This window comes from Xenia sp. Carnegie-2017, unplaced genomic scaffold (assembly GCF_021976095.1).
Source record: "Xenia sp. Carnegie-2017 unplaced genomic scaffold, XeniaSp_v1 HiC_scaffold_20, whole genome shotgun sequence".
Lineage (NCBI taxonomy): Eukaryota > Metazoa > Cnidaria > Anthozoa > Malacalcyonacea > Xeniidae > Xenia > Xenia sp. Carnegie-2017.
In genome coordinates this window covers 8,730,438-8,749,897 of record NW_025813483.1, presented here as the reverse complement: position 1 = coordinate 8,749,897, position 19,460 = coordinate 8,730,438, and the positions used below count along the sequence as shown (strand labels likewise).

The 19,460-nt window shown below is 37.0% G+C and overlaps 6 protein-coding genes and 1 pseudogene across 11 annotated transcripts; 4 read left to right on the top strand and 3 right to left on the bottom strand.

Annotated features, from left to right (window-relative positions):
- The first annotated feature begins 509 nt into the window (after positions 1-509).
- LOC124441646 (protein ALP1-like) lies at positions 510-1,640 on the top strand. Its single transcript, XM_046992109.1, has one exon. It carries the CDS (start codon positions 510-512, stop codon positions 1,638-1,640), a length of 1,131 nt encoding a protein of 376 aa, XP_046848065.1.
- Positions 1,641-3,078: 1,438 nt separating this feature from the next.
- On the top strand, positions 3,079-5,586 carry LOC124441366. 3 transcript variants are annotated; one of them, XR_006946955.1, is made up of 5 exons: positions 3,079-3,340; positions 3,462-3,704; positions 3,880-4,062; positions 4,326-4,686; positions 4,822-5,586. XR_006946955.1 is itself a non-coding variant. In XM_046991822.1 (4 exons), exons 1-3 carry the CDS (start codon positions 3,090-3,092, stop codon positions 4,055-4,057), a joined length of 672 nt encoding a protein of 223 aa, XP_046847778.1. In that variant the 5' UTR covers positions 3,079-3,089; the 3' UTR covers positions 4,058-4,062; positions 4,326-5,586. The 3 variants fall into 3 exon arrangements, 1 of the variants encoding a protein (XP_046847778.1); XR_006946956.1 differs by lacking the exon at positions 3,880-4,062; XM_046991822.1 differs by having other exon boundaries at positions 4,326-5,586.
- LOC124441368 (THAP domain-containing protein 3-like) lies at positions 3,715-5,527 on the bottom strand. Of its 3 annotated transcripts, none has more exons than XR_006946957.1 (4): positions 5,177-5,527; positions 4,871-5,088; positions 4,372-4,775; positions 3,715-4,292 (listed from the first exon to the last, which is right to left on the bottom strand). XR_006946957.1 is itself a non-coding variant. In XM_046991823.1 (3 exons), exons 1-3 carry the CDS (start codon positions 5,525-5,527, stop codon positions 4,676-4,678), a joined length of 669 nt encoding a protein of 222 aa, XP_046847779.1. In that variant the 3' UTR covers positions 4,249-4,675. The 3 variants fall into 3 exon arrangements, 1 of the variants encoding a protein (XP_046847779.1); XR_006946958.1 differs by having other exon boundaries at positions 5,206-5,290; XM_046991823.1 differs by having other exon boundaries at positions 4,249-4,775.
- Positions 5,587-7,881: 2,295 nt separating the features above from the next.
- On the top strand, positions 7,882-10,640 carry LOC124441365. 2 transcript variants are annotated; one of them, XM_046991821.1, is made up of 4 exons: positions 7,882-9,159; positions 9,242-9,762; positions 9,843-10,186; positions 10,275-10,640. In XM_046991821.1, exons 1-2 carry the CDS (start codon positions 8,385-8,387, stop codon positions 9,604-9,606), a joined length of 1,140 nt encoding a protein of 379 aa, XP_046847777.1. In that variant the 5' UTR covers positions 7,882-8,384; the 3' UTR covers positions 9,607-9,762; positions 9,843-10,186; positions 10,275-10,640. The 2 variants fall into 2 exon arrangements, with proteins under 2 accessions (XP_046847777.1, XP_046847776.1); XM_046991820.1 differs by having other exon boundaries at positions 9,839-10,186.
- On the bottom strand, positions 10,173-11,767 carry LOC124441369 (annotated as a pseudogene).
- Positions 11,768-14,293: 2,526 nt separating this feature from the next.
- On the bottom strand, positions 14,294-15,044 carry LOC124441645. The gene is made up of 2 exons (XM_046992108.1): positions 14,957-15,044; positions 14,294-14,834 (listed from the first exon to the last, which is right to left on the bottom strand). The coding sequence occupies exons 1-2, from the start codon at positions 14,962-14,964 to the stop codon at positions 14,294-14,296; spliced, it is 549 nt and encodes a 182-aa protein (XP_046848064.1). The 5' UTR covers positions 14,965-15,044.
- Positions 15,045-15,188: 144 nt separating this feature from the next.
- LOC124442556 (fukutin-related protein-like) lies at positions 15,189-17,705 on the top strand. The gene is made up of 2 exons (XM_046993055.1): positions 15,189-15,905; positions 17,052-17,705. The coding sequence occupies exons 1-2, from the start codon at positions 15,598-15,600 to the stop codon at positions 17,482-17,484; spliced, it is 741 nt and encodes a 246-aa protein (XP_046849011.1). The 5' UTR covers positions 15,189-15,597; the 3' UTR covers positions 17,485-17,705.
- The last annotated feature ends 1,755 nt before the right edge of the window (positions 17,706-19,460 follow it).

The following is a 19,460-nucleotide window of genomic DNA, read 5'->3' as shown; positions in this document are numbered from 1 at the left end:
TTGGGTATCGATTTTTTTCTATAATCAAATAGTTCTATCTTTCCTGATCACTTTGGTATAATTTTTATGCATATTGAAGCACGGGATCATCAATAAATTTTTGCTCAAAGTTGGGTTACGCGTGCGAATTTTTACTACTGAAATATTATACGGATGTGACGTATTAAGGCCCATTTCCACTTCATTCGCAATTCGCAAATCGCATGCGATTTGCGAATTGCGACGTGCGTACACAGGCGAATTCAATACACACTTATCACGATCATCAACGCTGTTCGCACGATTTTCTATTGTTTAATTGACCAATAAAATGAAATTATTTTGTATGGCAAAATTTTGCGGGTTAAATAAAAAACATGGCAGTTTTTTGCAGAAGAAAACTTTTAATATTATTGTTATTACGAAAAAGGTATCAAAAAAGGAAGGCAAAATACAGAAAACGATTTTGGGTCCGACCTATTCTCCAAAAAAGAAAGGAGCAAGGAGAGTATGCCAATCTGGTCAGAGAAATGCAACTAGGAGACCACGAAAGTTTCTTTAAATATTTTCGTATGTCACCGATTGTATTTGAGAAATTGTTGCAGTTAGTTGCCCCATTGATAATTAAGTCTAACCAGAAACGGGAAGCCATTTCGCCGGCTGAACGGCTATCAGTAACCTTAAGATATCTTGCAACTGGGGATTCTCATCAAACCATATCTTTTAGTTATCGGTTGGGGCATTCTACAGTCAACAAGATTGTCCCAGAGACATGTTTAGCAATATGGAAGGCACTATCTCCTATCTATGTCCAATGTCCTTCAACAACAAACGAATGGGAAGATGTGTCGAAAGAATTTTGGGAGAAGTGGAATTTTCCATTGTGTATTGGGGCACTAGATGGCAAACATGTAAGATGCCACTGTCCTGCCAACACTGGTTCATTGTACTTTAATTTTCATGGTTGGTTCAGTGTTGTTTTGATGGCTGTTTGCAGTGCACATTATTCCTATTTGCTAGTGAATATAGGTGCTATTGGTAGTTCAAGCGATGGTGGTATATTTGAACGGTGTGGAATGAAAGATGCCCTCTATAATGGAAGGTTGTCTTTACCAGAAGACTGCAATTTGCCTAACACAAACACCACATGTTCTTATGTAATAACTGCAGATGATGCCTTTCCATTAGGACGTCATGTTATGAAGCCATATGGTGGACGGTATTTGGAACATGGCAAAAGAATTTTTAATTACAGATTATCGAGGGCAAGACGAGTTAGTGAAAATACATTTGGCATTTCAACTGCAAGATGGCGCATTTTCAAGCGACCAATCGATGCTATACCTGAGCGTTGCATTGGTATCGTCAAAGCTGTGGTAGCCTTACATAATTTCTTAATGTTCCATGAATCAACATTGCCCAGACATGAGCGAAGATATTGCCCACCGGGATTTGTAGATTCTGAAGACAAAAATGCAGATATTGTGCCAGGAGCTTGGAGAGAAGATGTTAATAAGGATACAGGCTATCAATCCTTAACCCAAACCAAAAATGGTAATGCCTGCAAGAAAAGTGCAAAAGAAATCCGAGACATTTTCAAGAACTTTTTCAATTCACCTGCTGGTGCAGTACCTTGGCAAAATGTGTACATAAATAAATGATGTTTGTTAATGTTGAGTATTAAAAGCTAAAGAGCAGAACCAAAATGTTTCCAATCTTGTAAAAAACACATAACACACAGATACTGTTTAATTTGATTGTTTTTTCTTACACAAACAGTCAAAAAGAACTGCCCACTAGTAAAAATAGTTTATCAGGGGTATTGTTGTCACAAAATGCCAAAACATTACATGAAATTTCTGAGAAAAAAATAATAGTATATTCAATAACAAGTGGATCCAGCTCTTTGGTAATTGCTATCTATTCAACATTACTAAACAAAACCTGAGCAGTTCTTTTTGACTGTATGTGTATAAGCTGTGAATTTGTTTTTATATGTAACAGTCAAAACTTTCAAGTACTTGTTTTGCACATTTACATGCCAAGACCTAACTAGAACACTCCATCTAGCAGGAGCAATTCAGAAGAAATCATTGATCTTCAAAACTGGACTCAAACTCTGCCTGAAAAAGTAGCTGCTGAATTTGGCATTTTATTAATGCTTTCTTTTTTATGCTCCAGTCTTCTTAGTTGCGGAATCAAGCATTTCATGAACAGACTATCCTCATCATCATCCTTATCTTTGTTTAGTTCAGATAAAATCGCCAAATCTACTTGGTTGAGTGATTCATCCCTTTTCCTTCTTTTACCAGAGAAATTTGGTGCTTTAGAGATTTCAGTATTACTAACGGCACTTGCTGACGAAGAGCAAGCTGGGCTGTCTGGCTTTGGATCATCTAAAGTTAGGGACAAGTCAGATATGTCCTCCTCAGTGTCGTTTGACAGCAAGCCTATCCGGCGACTTTCCTCCTCATTTATTGTCAAGAAATTAGAAGATGTTGGCGTCTCAACGATGCTAAATTTTTTCATGAAACTCATTTGACTCATCCATTGCCAAGTAGCTTTCTTTGTACCACCAGAATCACCAGATTTTGGTATCAACAACTTCAACTTTTTCCTATACGTGTCTTTTAGATCGCGCCATTTTGCTTTAATACTCGATGCTTTTCCTTCCAGACCACACTCACTTGCTATTTTTAACCATGCTGACTCCTGCACATTTTTGTTCTTGTAATTTACATTGCTCGTATCCCAAACGACTTTGCTTGAACGAACATTTTCAATCAAGGCTTCAACTAATTCTGGCGTCCATTCTATCTTTCCTGTCGCCGCCATTTTGGTTTGTTGTTGTCTTTTTCTGATTGGTTGCCCACGCAGGTTCGCATGCGAACGTTCGCAAAAAATCAAACATTGCGAACTTGTCAAATTCGCAACGCGAATGTTCGCATGCGATTTGCGAACGTTCGCAAGCGAATTGAAAACAAAGGATCGCATGCGATTTGCGAATTGCGAATGAAGTGGAAATGGGCCTTTAAAATGACGGAAGTCGAAGTATGAGCATTGATTTACTAGTATTTTGTTAGATTTTTAACACATATACACAATAAAATATGCGTTCTTCAAGCAGTGAAAGCGAACGCAGTTCGGATACTGAAAACTCAGATATGGCAAATGAAAATTTACTTTCGAATTCCGGCGATGAGGATACAATTGTGGCTAATTCAGTTGTAAATCCTTACGAAAATGAACCTCTTGCGAACGCAGTCGGAGAGAATTTTGTGTCGGTTGAAGAAGACGCAGATGGCTTAGAACCTCGAACATCGGAAGCGAGGTTCGAAGGAACCGTTCAGTTAGATAAGTGGTAAGTTGATAAATGTTATTAGATCTCTAGAAGAAATTAAACCATGAATTTTGTCTAAACATGTTATTTTGTCCTTATGTCGTGGTGTGCATAAATATGATAACAAACCACTTTTTTATAGGTGTGCATGCAGCTTGTGTCGTACTCAACTGCTGACAGATGCCATTGAATACGGTTGTTGTCAAGAGGTTGGGCCTACTTTACATAAACTGGTATTCGATGGTAGCATTGAAAAAATTAGCTGTATTACTCTTCACGAAGAGTACACGATTATGACACATGCTACAGTCTTGAAGAATGTTGGCTCACTTCTAAGAGACCAAGATGGAAGGTCATACAAGCGTCGTAGAATACATGAAAATGAGTTAGTACATTTTTGATTTCTAATTTTGTTTTGTAGCGAATGATTAATATCTTGCCATGTATCTCTACTTTTTACCTTTATGTGGTTCATTATTGTGCTGTGATGCTTCACAATTTTGTTGTGTGAAGTCAAAATAAATAATCAAATAGAAATTACTATTTTGAATTTCTCATAGATACTTGAGAGCAGTTGCATACCGTTGGGTCATTCGATGGCTGTGTGGATGCCTTGGTTGGGAAAATTCTAGACCATTACCTGCATGTATCTACACAGACATCCGAAAACGATTTCCATTACGAAATCCCCTAGGCCAAGAACATGCTGGCTACGAGTCAGCACGGGAAAGAAACTGATAGAAGTGGGAAACATTTTTTGTAGCATAGTATATTATTTTATAACTAACTTTAAAGTTGGCCTGCTAAGAATATTTGTCAAGTAATTCTTGTGGACAATGACTTTTTGGATGTCCTTTCATTGGCTGTCCACAATTTTTGCATAAGCGCATTTTTTTTGGATCTGAAGGACTTGTTGAAGCAGCTTGTTTTTCTTTGTCTAAACCTTTTGCTTGCAGTACATCTTGCTGTTGATCTATAAATAACAATTTAATGTGTTTACTTTTAGAATGCACTGGCCATACCTATTATACATGGTAGCATGAACAACTTACATGTGGGAAACAATGGTGTTGAAGATAGTTGTTTCCTATCCAAATGCCGTTGGATTGCCTCAGTTTTGGAAATTCGATCCGAGAACGTTTTGTTTAAGGCTTCTGGGACTTTTTCCTTATACTTCTTAAATATGTTGTCCATGGATTCCTCACAACTAAGAACCATGACATTTTTGATTTCATTAACATAGTCTGGAAAAATGACAAGTGGTTAGATGTGTAAGTCAAGAGTACCAATGCATACATGCTAAACTTACAATATGATGGTGCTGAAGAAACAGTTCTTACTACTTCATCCCCTGATTTAAATTTTGGGTTTGTAACAGAATAATATGGTGTTCCATATTTTTTTTTTTGGCTGTCTGTGAAGGTTTTCATTGAAATGAAGTACTGCCAGTACGTGCCTAAACAGAACAAACCATTTACTATGTAATTTTTTTTCTTGACTAGGAACAAGTAAAAAAGCCTTGGCAGATAGAGAACAGTGATTACAAGTTACCTGCAATTTTGTAGTTTTGTAACTTTCTTGGCAAGTATGTCGCATCTACTGCACATTTCAACTTGCTCTTGTTTTGGCAGCGGTTCTGGTGAATCCTCTCTAACTGGTTCACTATCAACGCTTTCTGTCGTGTTACACTCGTCAGAATTCCCTTCATCATCAGTATGTTTAACAGCGGGCTCAACATCTTTTACACTTCGTGTTACTTCACGCAACACCTGTTGAAGATAATAAGACACATTTACATGCATTTCCAGGTTGTGCATACAAACTTGTGTAATTTAACTTGTATAATTTTGTACTTAAAACTCTGCGGTCGCGATTGCTCTTATCACCTTGGATTGAAATGCCTTTTACAGAGTCTATGGTTGGAACAGCATCAGAGCGCAATTGTCGTCTCATGTTTAGCGATTTTGCAACTGTTGCGTTCACGGTGAATGCAGAATCTGCGAAATGCATTGAACATAGCACAGAGTACTGCTGAGGAACGAATTTTGGCCTATGTCTCCTAACAAATTTTGTCCATTTACTCAGCCTCTCCTTGTCATTCATGGGGAAACGATGTACTGAGACACCCTCTGTGTGTTGACTGTTTGTACAACTTTTTCCGTTGGGCCATCCTCGACGATTTTTTACAGAATTTTGCCTACTCGCCATATTTTAACTTGCGGTGTATCATTACGTTTGACTAACTTAATAAAAAATTTTTCTCCTTATATTATGTGCGTTGTGATAATATTGCATGGGTTTTAAAACCACAGACTACGTCAAGGATGCGACACCCATATGATAAGAATGATAAGTCTAATCCAGAAGTTTATAAAAGTAGTATACATTGGATGATTGGAAATAAGCGCGTTACAGTTAGTTTCTGATAACATTGCGTGTGTGTTAAAACCGCAGACTTCGTCAAGGATGCGGCACCCAGTTTATTGAGTTAAGTTAATTCAAGAAGTTTATAAAACTCTAATCGATTGTAAATGTTGCTTACCTATGCGTGTTGCTCATTTGTCAATAAATTTACGCAATTTTTGCGAAGAGAAGTTATAAAATATGTAAAATTCCATTTGGAAATATGCTTGTTCGTATATAATTTTTATATACTAAGAGCTTTAAAATTGAACTTCCGTCCCTTAAATGACGTCACGCACTCAAAGTCAAATTCGCATCAAAACAAGCAAATATGCCATGTTTGAACGCAAAGTTCGATGCGTTCCCATCGACTAAATTCAGTGGGCGATAGCTCAAAATGATCAGTAAAATACAGAGAAAACGTTTGTATCGAAAAACGAAATATGAAAATTTCACTTCAGTAGCACTTTAAGGTGTCGGTAAATATGATAATTTTTGTTTGCTGTGGTATGTTCCCTGATTCTGGTGGATAAATGGCGCGAAGTTTCGCCAATGTATTGGGAATTACATCCCGCGCAATTGAATTCATATACCATCATTGATTTAATTGAATCAGGGATTGGGTCTTTGAATGAGAAAAGGTTTTTGATTTTGATTGATGTGAAAATTAGTCGAATGTCAATATCTGTACAGAAGCGTTTCATAATGTTTGTAAGTCTGCGTTGTGTGTGTCGTGAGTAATGTCCCATGTATGGTAGTTTGAAGTAAAGAGTTGTTATTTTGGAATTTTAATTTGTGTTGGTCGTGATCATCGTGTCAGGAGTTTCTGTGTCTAGTTTGAGGTTGTTCCTTTGTCGTTGTAATTGTTTAGCCAGTTTCGTTCATGTGAGCCCATGAAAATGTTAGCAAGTATGGGTGCTAAAGGAGAGCCCATCGCAACATCGTCCGTCTGGTCATAAAATTTTCCATTAAATAAAAAATGCGTCTGTGTGCTGTAGCTACAATAAAATTTTAGTTGATACAATATTTTAGTTGATACAATATTTAGTTTATAATACGCTCGGACGCTCCCCATTAATTTATCTATTTCCTTATTACTGTTGTAATTTATGTATCATATTACTTTTATATAAACTTTGTATTACCTTACTTGTATTAAAATTCGAGTCGTACTCATTTTCGCTAAGCTTTAAATTCGCGCGATTTAATTTCGCGCACTTTGTTGACAATTATTCGCGCAGCTTTAAATTCGCGCAAGTAGTTTTATGTGCTCGTTCTTTTTGGTTTGTTCAAAAGAACTATTAATAATTAACGCATTTATATTGAGCTTTCTTTATTAAGAAATACCTAAATATTCATCAAAAAAGCGATTGGGTGGCCTCAAAAATGGCTTCAAAATAAAGCGTGAGTTCACTGTCCCAACAAGAACTAAAAAAATGTAATAAATGATATTGCCTAACAATATACTTTATAAGTCAAACAAAAGTTTAGCTACAGTTCAAATGTGCTATTGGTCTGTTTACCAAAATCAAATATGCTATTGGTCTGTTTACCATAATCAGAGGCAAGATTGAACCATTGTCACTGGTCGGACATTTGCCTCGAGAGATTTCCCGATTTTGCAAGTTCTTTTTTGAATATGGGGGCAATATAGAAGCATGTGTGTGTGACATCAAACTTCGTCGATCCCCATTACCACAAGGAGGCTTGGAGATTCCTATTACCCTAACAGTCATGCAGAACAATGCAAGTTTTAGGATATACAGCAAAATGCAGGCATTCGTGACGGAATACTACGTAGAACCTGAGAATATCCCGACTGAAATTGTACAGGATGAAAATGAAGACATTTTTGATTTTTAATGTTACCAGGACAACTATAAGCATATGTCAATATGTATATGCGTTAATAAAACAACTGATTTGCATAACCAACAATGAATGTCTCATATTACACTACAAAGCTTTTCGCGCGGATTATATTTCGCGCAGTACTAAAATTCGCGCACTCAGCGCTGCGCGAATTCTAGTACTGCGCGAATTTTAATACAAGTAAGGTATTTATTATTTCACTTATACTGAAGATGGCATCATGAGATGTCGAAACATGTCTATTTTAAAAAAAACTAGTCGTGTATATTAAATGCGCATTAGCAATCGTGCTGCTACGAAATTATAAAATTTACTAGATTAATAAAGCAAGACTGTTTACCTCAGATAAAGACCCGATTTCATAGCTGTCCCTGGTCTCCCATAAACTTAACTAACGAGTTACGATTTAATGTCGTAATTACGTTTGTAGTGGGGAATAAACCGACAATAAATGCAAGCGGCGGTAACGAGTAAGGTGATTGCGGAAACGCAACTGTATGGCGTTCCGTTCCGGTCATAATTATATGAAGTTGATCAAACGAAAAACAATCGCTCATAAATATGTCGAACTTTCAAAGTTGAAGTTCAAACGTTAAAAACTAAAACAAAATGCCCAATGTCAATAGCAAACATCAATGCATACAGTCGAACCGCTCAAAAATAAATCGAAGTGCAAAAATATAAGTCGAAGGGAAACGGAAGTCACTGAGATATTAGCGGATATGGTCTATGGTCATACAAAACCATTCAAAACCTACTTAATAAGATATAACTATGACTCATATCAAAAATGGCGGACAACTTAAATGAAATAGTTAGGCGTGTTGTGTCGTCTCTTCAAAATTTACCGGACACTGCTTCCAGCAATACCCCAAGCAGAAGCGATGATAGTACTAGTAGCAGGTCCTTTGGCTCAGTTGAAGAAGAAATCGGCCAAAGATTCCAAATTCCTCGTGTGTCGTCGGGAATTGCTAATAGGATTCATAGTTCCAGAAGAAGTGAAAGAGGTCGGTTTATCCCTTACACTACAAAACAAAAAGGGAAATACAAAGCCAAACCTGCTGCAGAGTTGGTTATAAAAGACGTGTGTCTACTACCTAATCCAGATTGGGATCAAGTCCCTCGGCGACAAGTAAAGGAAGACCTCGTGAAAAGAAGTTTATTTGTTGACGCATGCAGTCTTGATAAATCGTGGTCAGAAGATCAATTACGAGCGGAATTACAGGATGATGACATTGTTGAATTGAGTGATAATGTGGATAATTTTGTCAGAAGTAGTGATATAAGATCGTATGTATCACGCAATTTGGAGTCCAATCAAAGGCAAAGCAGTGAGCAATATGTTACTGTTATTCCAACTACCACTCCATCGCTCCCAATTGCTTGTGAGACAGGTGAAACTTCCGATGGCATAAGAAGTTCTTTAAATCTCTGTAGCATTGAAAAGCAGAAACTAGATGAAATGTTCCCAAATTGTCCTGCTGAAGTGTTTGCACAAGCTGTAAATTGTACAACACTTGATCTGGCTGTGGACTATGTTATAAGTCATATACCTACCAAGTCAGGTAATTATTCCCAGGTAGTTAAGAAAGTTTACATAGTCAACAAATTTGGATAAAGTAATGTAAATTTTCACATTTTTTTCAGATGAACAACAATTTGATGGCTCTAAAATTGAGGAGGATGCATGTTTAAAAGACCTATTATACTCTCTACAACCCATCCTTGGGACTCCTACATGCTTGACAGTCAGCAGATCATCAATTTTTGCTGATAGTGTGTCATTTTTCAAACACAGACATTTTGATTTTAAGAAACCATTGAAGGTCACATTTGAAGACGAATCAGCAATTGATGGTGGTGGCCCTAAACGAGAGTTCTTCACTTTACTGTTGCGTGAACTCCTTTCTCCATCAGCTACTACTCGTCTTTTTGAAGGAAGAGATGGAATTTTTTTACCAATGCACAATACAGATGCTCTTAGATCAAATCTGTATAAGGTGGCTGGATAGATTATTGCAGCATCAATAGTTCATGGTGGTCCTGGTTTTCCATATTTTCCAAAGGTTTTGTATGCATATTTCCTCAACCCTCAGCCTAATGACGTGGTGGATCACCTCCGTCCAGAGGATGTTGTTGATGCTGAATATGAAGATGTCTTGAAAAAGGTGATTAGAAAAGTAATCAATTTTTTTTTGTGCTCTTACAACTATGAAAATTAACTTTGGCTTATACTTTTAAAAGCTAGATGCTTTTGATGAAGAAAACAACGAAACCTTGGCTTCTGAAATTCAACCTTTGTTAGTTGAGTCAGGTTTTCCTCATCCCGTCAATATTGATAATCGTTTTCAAGCTATTATGTCCTTGTGTCTGCATGGAGTCATCTTATCCAGGAAGGCTGAAATTGATCAATTGATGATCGGCTTATGCCCACTTCTTGACGTAATCAGAAGACATCCAGACAAGATGGAAACCTTATTTGTGGCTGGTACTTGCCCACCTTTGACACTCCATGATTTTTATCTGTTGTTCAGTTTGATAATGTTGAGATTCGCATCAAACAGTTTTTCACTTGGTATCTTTCATCACAAAGTATGTTATATTTTTTTAGAATTTGTACATGTTGTTGTTTTGGCAACATTCTTTAAATCATGATGTTAATATACTTTAATTATTACAGGTTCTAGAATTCCTAGTGTTTTGATGTTTTCAACTGGTTGCAAATCCTTACCTCCAATGGGTTTTCATCCATCGAGTATAACTATTCTTCAAAATACATTCATTTACCCCAATGCTAACACATGTCCATTGGAATTGGAATTACCTGGTGAGGTAAAAAACTATGAAGAGTTTGAAAGAAATATGGACTCAGCCTTGAATTTCCAAGAAGAAGGTTTTGGAATTGTATAGAGGGTATATAAAACAGAACTAAGTTTTGTTAGATTTGAAACTGTTTGTATGTTGACTTTTACACTATTAGTGCTGAACTTAAAAGTTACTATATCTATTGCATTTTAAATGCTTCTTAACAAAGTCTTGTATTGGATATGATCAGCTCAGTCATTTTAGTAGTAAATATATCTAACTATGTTGCTGAATGTTGTCCAATACAACTAAAAAAGCTATCAGTCCATCTTGGTCTTCTGCCCCCCTTAGTCTCTGAGCAATATTATTTAGGTGTTCAACATGATTTTCTGTTAAACATACTGTTGAAGATGGCACTCTAACACGATAATTTGACTGCAATTCTGAAACTGGGCCATCTTCTTCAACTCCATACTCATTCCAATCTATTTGTAACCCATCTCGAATGCTAGTCACAGCACTAAAATCACTATTTTGATTAGCAACAATTCCTTGTACCCAAAGCTGCCTTGGGCTAAGATTTCCCTTGGTGCTCAAAGAATGGCAATTCCACGATTCACTTAATTTCTACAGTGCATTGTTAATGAGTGGGATGTACACCAAATGTAATGCAATCAAATGAATTTCATTATTAGTGTCTAGAATTAGAGTTTCAAGGTATGCAAAATATTGATAAAACGACTACACACAATTGAGTTAACTTCACGCCAAAGTCGTTCAATACGCTGGTTGTGAACAGATGTACCTGTTATGCAGCTGCCTCTATTCAGACCACGATATTGAAGCATAAATCGAGCAACTTCAATATTCTCTAACCCTAAATCAGTACGCACACGTGAAAGTAAGTTGTACTGATTAACAGCATCCCTAAAGCATTCCATTACAGTAGATGCTTGGTTGTTTGTTGATGCTCTTAAGAAGACAATCATTCTAGAATACCCATCTATGCCACCATGAATTACAATACGATACGGTTGAATAAGTTTGTGATTCCCATCCAAATGCCTACAAAAAATTTTTAACCCTTTTGACATGTGCCAATAAACTAACATGATTTTCAATGACTACAAAAGAAAGATAGAGTTTTATTTTACCACCAGTTTTCCCTTAATGAATATTTCACATACCATAACGCATTTGGACAAGGAACGGAATAGCGTCTTCGTATGATGCTTCTTGATCCTCTAAGGGTTACCACAACTGGGTCAACCCGGTGCAACGATTCAAGAACTCGTCGTCGTTGGACATGCAGTCCACGTTGTCGTAACGCACCCTGTATTAATCTATAACCAATTCTAGGCGTCACATCCTAGATTTCACGGACAAGTCGATCAAGAACGCTATTTTCTATGTTAGAAAATACCTGTTGACTTGGCATTTGAAACAATCGTCTTCTGCGACGAATGGTACTTTCAGAAATGCCAAGATATCTTGCAATCTGCGACCACGAAAATCCAACCTGAGAGTGTAGTGTCCCCAGCAATTCTTCAGAAACGTGAAGTCTGGGTCGACCAACGCAACTCCTAATCTGGTTTACACTTATTTGGTCATTAGTTTGCTGTTCCTCTGCCATTAATGAGCAAAATGATAATACCTCAGACCTTTCTTTCTGGGTACGATAGATTTCTTTCATATCCATCGAGACGGCGAGAAATATACTCAGCTGAGTCAAAAGACACATCGTTGAATGAAGAAATCAAAAGCTCTTGTAATGAACGAAAGAATTCCTCTAGCTTAATAGCGCTTATTTGGTTTCTAACAGACATTTTGTTTACTTCGGGAAAAATTATATTAGTTGTTCGTCCAAGAAGACTTCCGCTTCCTACTGCAGTACATGACTTCCGTTTCCCTTCGACTTATATTTTTGCACTTCGATTTATTTTTGAGCGGTTGTTTTGGGCATTTTGTTTTAGTTTTTAACGTTTGAACTTCAACTTTGAAAGTTCGACATATTTATGAGCGATTGTTTTTCGTTTGATCAACTTCATATAATAGGGACCTTACGATGCGACAACGGTAACTGCGACGGCAACCTCAATCTACTCTGAAGGGACTGGATCGACTAGTTGCCGTTGCCGTTCTCGTTGTAGCTAATTTGTCCTTACGATAAGGCGACGTTCGTAAAAAGCGCGGGAAATCTTTATGTTGATAAAAAGTTTTTCGCTAAACAGCTAGCTTCCATATTTATATATTTTCCATGATGCCGTGCATCAGAGACGCTCTGTTACTTTCTCATGGTGATGGTTTTCTTGGTGTAGATGACTGCATGTTGCTATACGAAATATATAAACCAAAAAACCCGAATATGTGTTACAGAAAGTACGACAAGTTTTCCATTCACAAGTTTTCTGACGATGAGTGCAAAACAATTTTCGATTTTATCGCAACGATATATACCACCTACGCGACGTAATGCAGCTACCTCTAGAGGTAACTTGTTATAATGGTGTTCAAGTCGACGGCATTGAGGCGCTTTGTATATTTTGATGAGGTTTGCTTATCCTTGCCGCTTTGCAGATCTGGTGCCAACATTTGGAAGACCCATTCCACAGCTATGCATGATAACAAACGAAGTTATCAACTTCACATATGAGCGATGGGGACATTTGTTGTCTTCTTTAAATCAACCCTGGCTTTCTCCCTCCAATTTACAAATATTTGCTGATGCAGTACACAGCCAAGGCGCTCCATTGGCAAACTGCTGGGGGTTCATAGATGGTACAGTCAGACCTGTGACTAGACCAGGAAAAAATCAACGTGTACTTTACAACGGTCATAAACGAGTACACGCCATAAAGTTTCAGTCTATAGCAGTCCCTAATGGACTAATTGCTAATTTGTATGGCCCAGTCGAAGGAAAACGACATGGCAGTGCCATACTGGCAATGTCTGGTATCTTGAATCAAATGCAGCAATACTCAATGAATCCTGAAGGAGATATACTTTGTGTGTATGGGGATCCAGCTTACCCTCTTAGACCACATCTTCAAGCTCCATACAAAGGGGCTGGGCTAACAGCAGACCAACTTGCACGGAACAAATCTATGAGCTCTGTCAGGGTGGCAGTAGAGTGGGTGTTTGGTGATGTTGTTAACTATTTTAAATTTGTAGACTTTAAGAAAAATCTTAAAGTTCACTTGAGTGCAGTGGGGAAAATGTATGTTTGTTCTGCCTTAATTCATAATGCGCGCACTTGCCTATATCAGTCAACAACCTCCACTTATTTTCAGCTTGATCCACCTGCTTTAGATGAATATTTTTTTGACAATGAATGAAAAGAGGTATTATAAATGCTGTATTGTGCTGCAATGTTTACATAAACGTTTGACATGTTTTAACAGAGTACAGAATGAATAGACCAAAACAATAACTAAAACAACAATATTTAATACAAACAATACAAATAACAATGTAAGTTAGACCAAAAATTAGTCCTAATCCTTCATTATTCTTATTTATGTTTATGTTTAGAAATATTAAATGTCTTATAAACACTGTCTTTCAACAGAACAATGATATGCAAACAAAAATCAAATAAAACACAATGATTTTACGGTTTTAGTTGAATTTTGTTGCAAACTTTTCAAATATAGCTACAAAGAAGCACTTTGCTGCTGCTGCTGTAACATCATACCTTGAGTCACTTCAAATAGCTGTTTCATCTGTTGTTGTTGCATCATTTGGGAATTAGTTAACTGCATAACTTGTTGCTCATTCTGCTCTTTTTGGCGTTCAGCTTCAAGCCTTCTAATGCGTAGTTCTTCCTGCATAAGTTCGTAATGTCGTTCACTTTCCGTTCTTCTCAGCTCGACTTCATCAGCTTTCATTTTTATATCAATTTCGCCTTTTTCTCGCAGGTATCGCATGACATCCGATCCACTTGTCCTTTTCTTCTTTTAGCAGATGGCTCGTTATTTTCTTCCTCGCCATTCCTCTTTTCGTTTCTTTGAACGTTTCCATTGAGCAGCGACGCATTTCTACAGCCTTTTCAACTTCTGCCTGAGCTCTCTGTTTTTTCTCGAACGTGAGTTGTTCATTTAAATGATCAGCTTCCTCAAACTGAGCTATGATGTCCTCCATAGCCTCGTCAAGTTCACTCTCTTCGGGTGAAATACCACTGGCTCTTTCTTCTTCTGATTGTTTTCTTTTGTATTTCTTTTCGAGCAGTTGATATCGATCGCGAACAGATCTCTGAGATACATGGAATTTTGGCATTTCCAAAGCATTGAGCGATTTAGCAATGTTTTCCCAAATTTGGCCTCTTTCAGTTGATCCTCTTCTGTGAATCCATGGTCTAAATAGCAAGATTTCTCGTGATAAAGCTATATCATGGCTTGAGGACCATTTCATAGATGCACGTGAAGCAACAGTAGTGCTACAAAGAGATATTCAGAAAAATATGTAAGCATTTTAAGCCATAAGTAGCCATTTAAGCATAAAGGCTGAGTCAACCATAACCTCATTTACATATATTAAGCCAAAGATAACAAAACTCACCTCGCCATTTGACAATCGAATGATTTTTGCAAGATTTTTGATTTTTTTTCTCTGCCGTTCCTGAAGCGACGCCAAAGTTGTTGTTTTCACGTCGGTTCCGTCTTTTCAAAACGTGTAAACAACGTACAGATGGTGCGTGCGCATGCTCAGTTAAAAAAAGGGATCAAACTCCGGTGCCGTCGCAGTTGCCGTTGTTGCGTCGTAAGGTCCCTAATTATGACCGGAACGGAACGCCATACAACTGCGCCACTCGTTTGGTAAATACCTGAAAAATTTATTAGGATTAGTCTATAAAAAAGGAAAATTTAGGTTTAATTTTTCCAAATGCATAGCTTTCGAGATTCACAGGAAGCCACTTGAAATTGCGGGTGAAGCCCTGACCATTTCAATGATGCTGTGGGCATTAATGCTAATTTGTTAAAAGTGGAAGAAAAAAGGCTCATATCATAAAGTATTGTCCTGACCGCGATAGGAACAAGCAACACACTTCATGTTTTTTCATCCATGTCCACCCATGACATCTTAGATGGACTTCCATGTCAAAATAATAATGCATGCAAAAATTTACTTTGCAAATAAAGTAATGATGGGCGGAATTGAATGGATGCAAATGATCTTTAATACCTGAGAAAAATTTACACATGAGACGATTCAGACTTATACAGTCGGCTTGTTCTCGTATCATCATGAGAAATACCTTTGGCAGAAACTTGGAGATTGTTATGCGACGGAACTTCATTTTGGGACTATTTCTTGTGAACGTTCCACTTTTGTGCTACGTATATTACCGACTGAACCTGGTGAATTATGCTTGGTACAATCATTCGCATAGGTCCAGGTTACATTGTTCCACCCCTCGTAATGACATGAAGAATTTGATTAAGTTAGCAAAAGATCTTCACTCGATACTAGCTGCTCTGAATGTTACACACTGGCTGGCATATGGCAGGTTTGCAAGCCGACATGTTTGACTGTTGTTTTTTTTTGATGTTCCGATCCGTTTTCAAGAATGAAATTGTTTAGTTTTATGTGCTTGAGCTAAATTGATGCTTGAGAAAACTGTGCAGCTTCGTGTTTCAATATTGCAGCGACACTCCAAACTATACATTTCGTCGTCTTCTAGACATACAATACCTCGTGGTCGGCTGGTTCATGTCGTTGCCTGCTTTACATACAACATTCGCGAATATTTCGATACAGCGATGTACATAGAGACAAAATATAAGGTTTATTTTGGCGAAATTATATCACTAACTTGAAGTGATTTTGAGATTACACTAAGGATGTTATTGAACGTGAGCGTGTGTCATAACTCGGGAGAGTAACAAAGCATATGCATTTTGAATTTGACGTCAATACTAAGGTTCAATATGTTTTTCAAAAATGCTTTTAAAAGTGTTGTACTTGATACGATTGTTGTTGGGCAAGAAAAGTTTTATTGAATATTGACTCAAACATCTAGCGTTTTGCAGATAGTTTTTCGTTGAAAACGAAACCAAATTATTGTTATTTTGTAATTTATGTTTATAACTTGCAATCTTTAAGTGACTTCAAAGATCCTTTTCCAACTTCAAAAATCCGAAAAAATAAATTGCCACAATTATTTTGTGAGCACAAGGCTCGAGTTAGTTCCAAAACTATCAGTCACACTTAAATATTCAACAATTTGGTAAATTACTGTTTTCAAATTACTACTGTTTAAGTTTATAGATTTTCGAGAATTGATGCCATACTGAATGTATGGCATTGGCAATGAAAAGATAGATTTAGTAAAGTGTCTATTTTCATGCTGTTAGCAAAATATTTGAAGGAAATGTACTATCTATCACCTACACATTTATGATCTTCAATGCTGCTTTAAGCCTTTAACTTTAAGGATTACTAGTGAAATCCAAATTACCAAGTGTTTCTGAAGATCATAATGAGCTTTGTCTAACCGTTATTGTCATACCAATGATGCTAGGTATAATTCATTCTCACACAAGTAGCATTGGAAATATTACAATTGGAAATAAGTGTCCAACACATTCTTTGACAAAGATGTTGTCATTATTATACTCTGTAATAAACTGACACCTTAATGTTGTTTTTGTAGTTTGTGGGGAGCATTGCGATATCAAGCACCATTGCCATGGGACACTGATGTTGACCTTGGTGTTCAAAGGAAGGACATAGAACAAGTGCCTAAAAATCTGTTTCATTATTTTTTTTATAGCAAAAACATAAGTATATATTATTCAACATGGGGCGGCTACTATCGTGTAACCAGGAATGGAGCCCGTGCAGATCTCATGTTATTTGATTATTTTTCGAACAATGGATATATTGAAAGGGTTGGTCTGGAATCCTACATCTTTTATGTGAATTATAAGAAAATGCATGCATTTCCTTCCAGACTTGTACAAAAACCCTTGCCCATGCTACCATTTGCTGGCAGAGATATGCCAGTACCACGTGATGGATTAGAAGTTCAAAAGTATCATTATCCATATGATTGGTGGAAGGAGAGTAAGCCGATTGGTTGTTGAAACCATTGCCTGTTGAACTTTTGTGAAGGAGTTGCCTGAGAAGAATTCTATTAAAATTCTGTCATGGTCTGTTGGCAATGTGTAGAGTTGTGTAAAGTGAATTTATCATTTAGATTAACTGATTTCGAGAGTAAAATTTTATACACTTAATGAAGATTAGTTAGTCACCCAATTATACTTGAAATTATGTAAAAATTCTAATGTGAAAATTTTTAGTGGAAGCTGTTTGTGTTTTGTATTGTAGGATGAGGGTGGTAGGTTTGGACTTAGGAAGTCTTGCTAGTGCATCTAAAGTATTTCACATTTTAAATTGTAATTAAGACGTTGCCAACTATGAGTCCTTGGTAAGTATTTTTGCTGCACTTAATTTGGGAATTGTATTCGGCACATGTGAAGTACGGCGTATGTAACTTCCAAAATATCCCAACTTTCTTTAAAAAATACCAATTTGTCTTCATTTGTTCCCAGGCTCCTGAGAGATTGACTACGTCAAAGTTCTTGTCCAAATACGTTCATTGTCACGGCCGGCTTCACAATGAAAAAATCGTTTAGGGGTTGATTTCATAAGCCCGGGTAGCCGGAATTCAGCCAAGCGTTAAATGATTTTGGCAAAAGGTAAAGATGGAATACTCGTCATCAAATAAATCTTCTTGAACAATTTCACAGTATTCTGAATTGATAACTACGCAAAAAATTTAAAATTAAAACAACCAGTTTGGCCTAATTTGAGAATCACAACAGGAATGACTTTTGGCGCTTAATAAGTAGATGTAATTTTTACGCTTGACATTTTGACTCTTTTTAATGCCTTGAAATCATGTCACGCCTCACTGAATCCCGGTTAGCCGGGATCATGTAAACAGCCTCTTAGTCAATCAGTTTCCCCCGAAAAGGTATTCCTGGATAGTAACCAGTCTTCACGGAATTGTCTCCAGGTTGGTAAATTGACCCGGCTATCGTGTAACGTTATAATAGGATGGCGACATAGAGATAATAAATAAAACTAGACGTGGCATTGATGACAAATTTAGGGAACGCGAAAGTTGGGCTGTTGGGGGGAAAAGTCACGTCTTGGATTAAAACACGAAGTAAACAAATAATGCTTTTGCCTTCTGCTTAGAGTTTAGGATTCTTTTTAAATATACTGTAGTAAGTTTTTTGTTCTTTTATACGAGCATCAAGAGAATTTGTCATTTTAAAGCGTTAATCATTGTTTTTAGCATTGCTCTTATTATGATTGTATGTTGTTTATAATCTCCGTATGCTTTAAATTAACGCCGTATAATCTCCGTATGTTTTAAATTAACTTTATAAAATAAAAACAATAAAACTGGTGCAGTGATTGGTCTAGAGCTGTGTTTGCATTACACATCTGAGTTCAACCAATCAAATCAATCAATGAATAAAAGAGAATTTGCAGATCAATCATTAATAACAGAAGAATATCAAAACGTTTCGTTTGTCTCGCATTACTGTTATTTTATAAAATAAATAAAAGATGTTTTTCGTGTTTGTACTGGCTTATGCAAGCCTTGGAGACGTTTGTGAGAGCTCTCGAGCAGGTGCAACCAACGACCTTCGGTCTCAGACTTGCACTGATCTGCTCTCGAGTTCTCCCAAAAGTCTCCTCGGTTTGCATAAACCCGTGCAAACACAGTAAACATTTTTTCTTGATTATTAAATAAACACAATGAAACGCGTGCGCTGATTGGTCTAGAGCTGTGTTTACATTAGCCTGTGCAAAAAGATCTGAACTCAAGCAATCAAATCAATCAATCAATAAAAGAGAATTTGCAAATCAATCATTAATACACATTAGAAGAATATCAAAGTGTTTCGTTTGTCTTGCTTTTCTGTTATTTTACAAAAGAAATAAAAGATGCTTTTCGTGTTTGCACTGGCTTATGCAAACCTTGGAGACGTTTGTGAGAACTCTCCAGCAGGTGCAACCAACGACCTTCGCTCTCGGACTTGCA

Excerpts from the sequence above, each read along its gene's own strand:
- LOC124441646 (XM_046992109.1), top strand. The coding sequence starts at position 510 with ATGCAACTAGGAGACCACGAAAGTTTCTTTAAATATTTTCGTATGTCA.
- LOC124441366 (XM_046991822.1), top strand. The coding sequence starts at position 3,090 with ATGCGTTCTTCAAGCAGTGAAAGCGAACGCAGTTCGGATACTGAAAAC. Across the intron at positions 3,341-3,461 it reads ACCGTTCAGTTAGATAAGTG|GTGTGCATGCAGCTTGTGTC; the intron begins GTAAGTTGATAA and ends ACTTTTTTATAG. Across the intron at positions 3,705-3,879 it reads CGTAGAATACATGAAAATGA|ATACTTGAGAGCAGTTGCAT; the intron begins GTTAGTACATTT and ends AATTTCTCATAG.
- LOC124441368 (XM_046991823.1), bottom strand. The coding sequence starts at position 5,527 with ATGGCGAGTAGGCAAAATTCTGTAAAAAATCGTCGAGGATGGCCCAAC. Across the intron at positions 5,089-5,176 it reads GCAATCGCGACCGCAGAGTT|GTGTTGCGTGAAGTAACACG; the intron begins TTAAGTACAAAA and ends TATCTTCAACAG. Across the intron at positions 4,776-4,870 it reads ACAAAACTACAAAATTGCAG|GCACGTACTGGCAGTACTTC; the intron begins GTAACTTGTAAT and ends TGTTCTGTTTAG.
- LOC124441365 (XM_046991821.1), top strand. The coding sequence starts at position 8,385 with ATGGCGGACAACTTAAATGAAATAGTTAGGCGTGTTGTGTCGTCTCTT. Across the intron at positions 9,160-9,241 it reads TCATATACCTACCAAGTCAG|ATGAACAACAATTTGATGGC; the intron begins GTAATTATTCCC and ends CATTTTTTTCAG.
- LOC124442556 (XM_046993055.1), top strand. The coding sequence starts at position 15,598 with ATGAGACGATTCAGACTTATACAGTCGGCTTGTTCTCGTATCATCATG. Across the intron at positions 15,906-17,051 it reads CACTGGCTGGCATATGGCAG|TTTGTGGGGAGCATTGCGAT; the intron begins GTTTGCAAGCCG and ends TTGTTTTTGTAG.